This window comes from Enhydra lutris, unplaced genomic scaffold, assembly GCF_002288905.1.
Source record: "Enhydra lutris kenyoni isolate GAN:26980312 unplaced genomic scaffold, ASM228890v2 scaffoldscaffold59, whole genome shotgun sequence".
Taxonomy (NCBI): domain Eukaryota; kingdom Metazoa; phylum Chordata; class Mammalia; order Carnivora; family Mustelidae; genus Enhydra; species Enhydra lutris.
The window spans coordinates 9,608,937-9,616,876 of record NW_019154143.1 but is presented as its reverse complement, the minus strand read 5'-3'; the positions used below and the strand labels follow the sequence as shown (position 1 = coordinate 9,616,876).

General features: G+C 44.9%; 1 protein-coding gene across 1 annotated transcript in view; it reads right to left on the bottom strand.

Annotated features, from left to right (window-relative positions):
• LOC111158422 (non-SMC condensin I complex subunit H) overlaps window positions 1–7,940 on the bottom strand; it is a 35,552-nt gene that overhangs the window by 9,329 nt on the left and 18,283 nt on the right. Inside the window, exons 10-12 of the mRNA XM_022520424.1 lie at window positions 3,719–3,867; window positions 3,205–3,311; window positions 2,341–2,463 (exon numbers count right to left, since the gene is read on the bottom strand). Of these exons, the coding sequence (XP_022376132.1) occupies window positions 2,341–2,463; window positions 3,205–3,311; window positions 3,719–3,867 (379 nt within the window). The remainder of the gene's footprint in view (window positions 1–2,340; window positions 2,464–3,204; window positions 3,312–3,718; window positions 3,868–7,940) is intronic.

Genomic DNA, 7,940 nt, shown 5'->3' with positions numbered 1-7,940 from the left:
AACACACAGAGAAAGCTGCACAGTCATGCTAGGTCACACATAAGTGACCAATTGAATTACAATTTACCCTAGTAGGTATTTGAACTAGCCTATCACCTTGGTCAGAATTGGCGCCCAAAAGGCTCCCAAAGGGTAGGGCCCATACTCCTTGGTAACTAGGGAGACAGTATGGCCCCCCCCCACTGATTGGATGTCTCCACCTGGCCTGAACCACCCTTGTATTTGGGCTTTGTTACCTGAGACTGGTTTCTGGGACTTGTTTTTAAGTAAGTCCCCTGGGGGAAGGGGGGCAAGGACAGTTTAAGGGTTAAACAACAAGGTTATTGTTTAACTGGATGGAGATGGAAGTGCTCTGGCTAAATAGGTCCTTACAGGGGTGAAGGAAGTGAGGCTGAAGGTATTCAGTTTACAAAGCATACTGAATATTCTACTACAATGATATAATCCAAAAGCAGGAAAAAAAAAACAAAACCCACAATGTTTTTGTAACACAATCCAAAAATAATATTCAATAATAGGTATTTATTGACTTAAGTCCTCTTTCTTCCTCAGTTCCTCATATGACTCCATTTCTAAATCCCTCCCCATTTAGGATACTGTCCTTTAGGCACATGCTAAACTGTCCATAGTCTACAAGAAGTGTTTGAGGAAGGGGCTGTGACCTCCTCGTGTTACCAGCTGGTTGCTACTAGAATCCGCCTGTAAGATAATTAAACTGGATAGTTGATCTGTATGGTCTGTAGCCAAACAGTGCTTACTAACCCAGCATTTAATTTCCAGGGTTTCCAGAGTTTAATAGTCATTATCCCTGTGTAGCCCTGGTGGAAGGGCAGGGATCTTCAGTTCCTGCTGCCTGGCTGCCCTACCACTCAGTGACTTTGACCCTGTGGACAATCAGAAGCAGAAGTTCTTTCTTCTACTATAAGCAACAAAACAACAGCCCCTGGAATTAATATGCAAATTCCCACCAAAGGCCACAGACTTCAGATGCTCCTAATAAGGGCTTGAGGGAAGGGGGTTGGGTAACTCCTGGCCACAGAAAGGAGCTCCTGGCTGGGTAAGGTTTGGTAGCAGTGTCCACTGTCCTGCTGTCCTGCTCTTCTGCCGCAGGGCCCCATTTTCCCATTAGAACACAACCTGGCTAGCATCTAACCAACACTGACCATAGCCATCGTTTCAAATACTGCTGCAACTTTGTATCTCTTTCTGCATTTTTAAGAGTATTTCTGTTAAGTAAACAGTACTGATTAAAAGGAAAAATATACTAGTGTTGGTTTATAAAAACACAATGGGAGGGGCGCCTGGGTGGCTCAGTGGGTTAAAGCCTCTGCCTTCAGCTCAGGTCATGATCCCAGGGTCCTGGGATCGAGCCCCGCATCAGGCTCTCTGCTCAGTGGGGAGCCTGCTTCCACCTCTCTCTCTCTGCCTGCCTCTCAGCCTACTTGTGACCTCTGTCTGTCAAATAAATAAATAAAATCTTAAAAAAAAAATGTATTTAAAAATACAATGGGAGATTGTGAATCTGGAGAACTGTATACATATCATTAACGTCTTGTAGAGAAACAGGCAAAATAAGGAAGAGGAAAATAAAGACAGTTTGTGTCTAGGACACCACAAGACCAGAACACCCAAGGAAAGCAAGTGAGCAGAGGGTCTAGATAAAAGGGAACTGGGCAGGAACCGCTGCCTGGTAACCCTGGCAACAGTGACACGCACTTGCGACCAGCATCGCCAGAAGCAGCCGCGGGCAGATGAGGTGAACAGCGACTGGGGGCCAGCCCTGGGTGGTCTAGATGCTCATCAGAATAGAGGAGCCTCGACAGAGCCCAGGAAGGTGGCACAGCTCTAGATAACTCCCTTGAGGACCACACGGTCAGGTGCTTGGCACCCACACTACCCCATAAGTCACAGTGGGGCTCGTGTCTACACCTGGATCATGAGGGCAGTGTGGCCTGGGGAAAGCAACTGGCTAGTGAATCCACAACATCAATGAGAAAGGGAGAGAATCAAGAAATAGCTATCACCACGTAAAAACCTTAGTCAAAGACTGTTTATCCCCCTAGCGTTTCAGCACCTAGGCCTCAGCGGCCACCCAGCAGTCTCACCAGCTGAAGTATCCAAATCTCCAACCTGCATCTATGCCATAAGCTTTCCCTTTAGCTTTGCTATACCCGCTGCATTTCCCGGTGACTGGCCCAGGCTAACACCTTCCCCTCCCCTTGCGCTCTCCTTTTCCTCGAAGGCACGGGCTGGTAGTCAACATTGCCAACCATCTGATTTCTCCCACGCTACCAGCACGTTCAACAGCAGCAGCCTGGAGGAACCAAGGAGCAGTCTTACCCTGGTGCCTGGTTTGAGATGCAGCTGGACAAGATGATCTGTCTCATAGAAGAAATCCGCGGGAAGAGTGGTGGCTTTCCAATTCTGGTTCTCCAAAGTGGACTTGGCCAGAATAGTAGAAGCCTGTTAATTAAAAACAAAAACCATTTTTTTTTTTTTTTTGAGAGAAAGGGAGATATTGAGAGAGCACACATGAGACAGGAATGGAAGAGTGGCAGAGGGAGAGAATCTCAAGCAGTCTCCATGCTGAGCACAGAGCCTGTTGCAAGGCTCACAACCCTGAGATCATGACCTCAGCCAAAATCAAGAGTCGGATGCTTATCCAACTGAACCACCCAGGCACCCCAGGCATTTTAGTAAGAATGGTCAAAAAAAAAAAAAAAAAAAAAGCAAGCAGCTTGGGAAGGATTTGGGCAGCACTAGCCTACTGTCAAGAGTTCCCAGTTCTGTAGCAAAGAGTGATTTTGCTAGACATTATTAATATTCTAAACCTGATTCTACCTGCCACTGAGTTCAGGGCTATTTCTCAATTCCTCTAGAGTTTGAGGGAGAATGAAACCATCCATTTACTCTAAAACTTAAATTTGTAATGAATTTTTTAAAATCTGAAAAGAGGGGCGCCTGGGTGGCTCAGTGGGTTAAAGCCTCTGCCTTCGGCTCGGGTCATGATCTCAGGGTCCTGGGATCGAGCTCCGCATCAGGTTCTCTGCTCAGCAGGGAGCCTGCTTCCTCCTCTCTCTCTGCCTGCTTCTCTGCCTACTTGTGATCTCTGTCTGCCAAAAAAAAAAAAAAAAAAAAAAAAATCTGAAAAGAGTGAAAAGAGCAATTTAAAAAAGCATATAGGCTAATAGATCTAGCACAAACCTTTGTTTTTTTAAAATATACATCAAAGTCAGTATCATCGTCAAAGTCAATTTCAAAATCCTTCTTTGTACTCTTCTTTTTGTTCTCTGATTTGGAGGAAGCATCGTCTGCAGAAATGAACACAGATGTCACATTGTTCACCTCTGTGGACAATATTATGTACCCATTTTGCAAGATCTTACCAACTGCAAAAATGCTCGCATTTTTGTCTGAGCATAAACAGCATCAGGAAAGGCAAATCATACACCTAGTTTCATCCCTAACTTATGATTTGTGGTCTTGCTAACAAAACACAATTACAAGTATGCTAATTAATCCCTTCTTTTCAAAGAGAGAATGTAAAACACATAATGCTGGCAAGGCCCTTCAGAGTTCTAGAGTCCTGCCTTGTAAGCCTGTGGTCATTCCCACATATGGCCTCTGTTTGAAGTCACGTGGATACTGGATGATCATCAACACTATCTCTTAAAGTTCACACTTGGAAGTACAGATGTTCAAACTTAGAAGTACATACGTTTCAGTCGGGGTCTAAAGCGCCAGTGATCTGGGCCAGCCCACATTGACATGGTACGGGGACTAAAATAGGAATATTCTCCAGGTTTCGTGGATAGAAGAGGGCACATGGTCCTAATGTCTCCATCCCCAAGGGGAATCATTTCTTCCCTGTAACACATATGAAATCATATTTTTACCTGTCCAACTGTGTACATGTCAATATACATAATACAATCATGCCATTTACATGCAAAGCAGCGTGTGATGAAACTGAAGACGCTACCTACCCACTTCTCCACAGATGAGCAGCATTTCTAAGAGTAAGTCCAATATAAATATTTCATCGTTAATAATTCCTTAGTTTTTACTTCATCAAAGTGCTGAAGTTTCTCTTAATTCTATAACATTATGATCACAGATAGCTATACAAAGAGGCTTTAAAGTACTTCATGGAATGCAAGTTTACCCATCTGAGAGATAAGGAAACAGTGGCAGAGGGAAGGTAAGTTGTCTTTTTTTTTTTTTTTTAATTTTATTTGAGAGAGAGAGAGAGAGGGCGCACACAAGAGAGGGGGCAGTGGCAGAGGGAGATGCAGGCTTCCATTGAGTAGGCAGCCGCATGAAGGAGTCAATCCCAGGACTTCAGGATCATGACCTGAGCTGAAGGCAGACACTTAACTGACTGAGCTACCTAAGTGCCTTGGAGAGAAGGTAAGTTTTCACATAAGACTGCAGTTAAGTAAAATGCCAGAGTTGGGGGCGCCTGGGTGGCTCAGCTGGTTGAATGACTCCCTTCAGCTCAGGTCATGATCCTGGAGTTTGGGGACTGAGTCCCACATTGGGCTCCATGCTCAGCAGGGGGTCTGCTTCTCCCTCTGAACTTCCCCCTCTCATGCTCGTTCTCTCTCATATAAATAAATAAAACCTTAAAAGAAAAAAAATGCCAGAGCTACAAGGACACAATTCTCTGAATCAGCCTCAAGATCTTTCCATTCACAAGGCTTCCAGCCATACAGATGATAATCTTTCAGTCTTTCTTTCCCATTCTTCCATAAGTGAGGGCTCCAATAACACTTGTAGTGCCTACTAAAAGGGAATAGATGTTACTCTGATTTGTCCCTCAAATGACAAATGACAAAGCGGGGGGGGGGCACTTATAATCTGTTAAGCCACCTAGCTTTATTCTGGGCTATGTGCGAAGAGTCTGGCCAGTCCAGTATGACAGTTTGGGTTTGGTTTTTCAACCTTTGGGCAGTGTTCTAGTCTGTGTGGGGAGCCTGACACATCAGAAAGTATGTTAGTGCTGCTATACTGCCCTCTAAAGGTCAAGGTCCAAGGAAACCTTATACACTGAGCCGCTTTTTATCTACACTGAGCTATAAATACACCATCTTCAAACCAAGCCTTGTGTAATAAGGTTAAAAAGCTTTAAAAGAGGACTTTGCCTTTATCTACAGAATCTTTACTTTAAAACCAGTAACCTGTATTTGTATATTTATTGTGTAATTAAAACTTAATTTTATTATTTAAAAAAAATTTTAAGTAATCTGTCCACCCAATGTGGGCCTCAAACTCACAACCCCAATATCAAGAATCACATGCTCTACCAACTGAGCCTGCCAGGCGCCCCTAAAACTTAATTTTAAAAATTAGAATATATGAAAAAAATTCACATTTCTAGTACGTAGAATGCCTTTATGTTATTAAGGAACAATTGTACTGTACTGTGAGCTCCAGATGGAGAAAGAAGATGGCTTCAGTAGAATCTCTGCTCAATTCTCACAGATACTCTTCTTTTCTGGCAGTCAGGCTGGGAATTTATTGGGAACTTATAGGCAAAGCTATAAAGAGCTTGGCTCCCATCCCCTGAAAATATGTGGGCCAGGGCAGGGCTAAAGCCCTTGAGGCTTGAACTCCACCCATTGTCTCTCGCAATATACAAGGCTATGTGGCAGGCGCCTTTTTCATCCCAACTCCCCGACTCAACAACTAAGGACAACCAGTGTCCTCAATTCTCCATCAAGCATCCCCTCCAGCAAACTTCTCTAATGCCCTCTGGGGGAATTACTTCTTCTACCTGCCCTCCTCCCACAAGGCCCCTCCAGGTTAGTACTGGTTCAGCACTTAGCACTAGGATCTGTAGGTCACCTCCCAGCTGGCTCCTGGCACCTCACCATGCGAGCAGCAGAATGCCTCATTCCTGCATGCATGAAACAGGTGGTGGTATGGGCCTAGACCACAGTCTAGGTCTTTAACCACAGCAAGCACCTGTTTCACAGAGACTGGCTAGAGCAGACACACAGGTTGCTGCTGCTGCAAGAGGGAGTGCGCCCAAGCTGCTGTTGGACATACGCCACTATGCCACTATGTTAGGCCTGCCCTTGTCAATGCACGAAGTGCACAGTGGTCTGAATGGTGCCATCCAGGGACCAGCAACAAGGGGTACCCTACAAAACACTGGTATTCATGATTCAGCATGGCCCCATCCCATCTCAACCTAGAGAAGCCCATAAAGACCTTTCAGTCCAGGGGCGCCTGGGTGGCTCAATCGGTTAAGCGTCTACCTTTGACTTAGGTCATGATCTTGGGATCCTAGCATTGAGCCCCACGTTGGGCTCCTTGCTCAGCAGGGAGCCTGCTTCTCCCTCTGCTTGCTGCTCCCCCTGCTTACAGTCTCTCTCTCAAATACTAAAATCTTACACACGGGACGCCTGGGTGGCTCAGTTGGTTAAGCAGCTACCTTCGGCTCAGGTCATGATCCCAGCGTCCTGGGATTGAGTCCCACATCAGGCTCCTTGCTTGGCGGGGAGCCTGCTTCTCCCTCTGTCTCTGCCTACCATTCTGTCTGCCTGTGCTTGCTCTCTCCCTCTCTCTCTGACAAATTAAAAAAAATAAAAAATAAAAAAAAAAATAAAATAAAATCTTACACACACACACATAACCTTTTAGTCCAGTACAGGGTTCACAATCCTGGATGCATAGTACAATCACCCATGGAGTTTTGGGAAATGTGACACAAAGCCTGGCCTCTGGGACTCTCAGTTAAATGCTCTGGGGTGGAGCCCATTGTCCAAAGTTCATTACAGGCAGTCAGAATTGGTCAAAGGCACTAAGTGATACCCAGCTCTATCCCATTACTTAACTTCTCTGAGCCTGTTTCCTCATCTGTGAAATGGGGACAACAGGACCTCATGATAAGGTTGTTGCAAGGCTTAAGTACTTACATTTTCTGTTTTCTGTGAATTATGTGAGATAACATAGGTAAGGCCCCTGGCACAGTGGCTGGCCTGAAGCCAGATTAATAGAGCACTCAATGAGCTCAGACATTACTATTATCATCTAGGCCAAACCCTTCATTTTGTGCATGAGAAAACAAAGACCCCAAAAGATGAGGCCACTTGCCTCTACCCCATATCTCACGGCTATGCACAGCAGTCAAGTCCGTGCAGTTTCGATACTGAGCTCTTGGGCAAGGCCAGCGCCATGCCAAGGATAAGGATTTCAAGACAGATATAACCTTGGGCTACAACCCAAGCGCCCTGGCCCTAAAGCGCTCAGTAGGATGGATCCTAAGACTTTGTTCTGTTTGAAACTGGGCAGAGAAGTGCAGACATTTCTTCAAGGTAACAAAATGGAAGTGACTAAAGCCCTTTGCTACCGTCAGTTCCTTAGATGTCAGAAAAGTGATGGTTGTTTGTTGACATTTGAATCTGGACTGAAAGAGCTCATCCCACCTACCCACCTACCATTTCTCAGTCTGTAGAAGATAGGAAGGGTACAGGGATAAAACTGCAGGTATACTAATAGTACGAATCAGGAGAGGAAAGGAGGGTGCCAAAGGGCCTCACTGGGTAATTTTGCCTTAAGGTATCAAATGTTTAGCCCGTCAACTTCTACACAGATGTGAAGCAACATCATCAATCTAATCATTTCCCACATGAGTAGACAAATTATCCTAGACAACTTCTAAGGTTTTGCCCCACACTAAACCAGTTTGGCTGTCCTGTCCCAGGAACACAAAATTGTTATAGGCACAGGAGTTGTCAGAGGGACTGTTCATCACAGTCTTATGGAGTCTCTTATACCCAAGCCCAGTCACGACTTTTAGCGGCCCTCAGTGCCACAGGATTACGGAAATTGCTTCCAAATCATATTCAAAAGTAAAACTTACTAATCTCCTAAGTACATATAAATAAAGGCCAACAAAATTCTGATTTCCTTCTAAGCCTACTAGAGTTAAT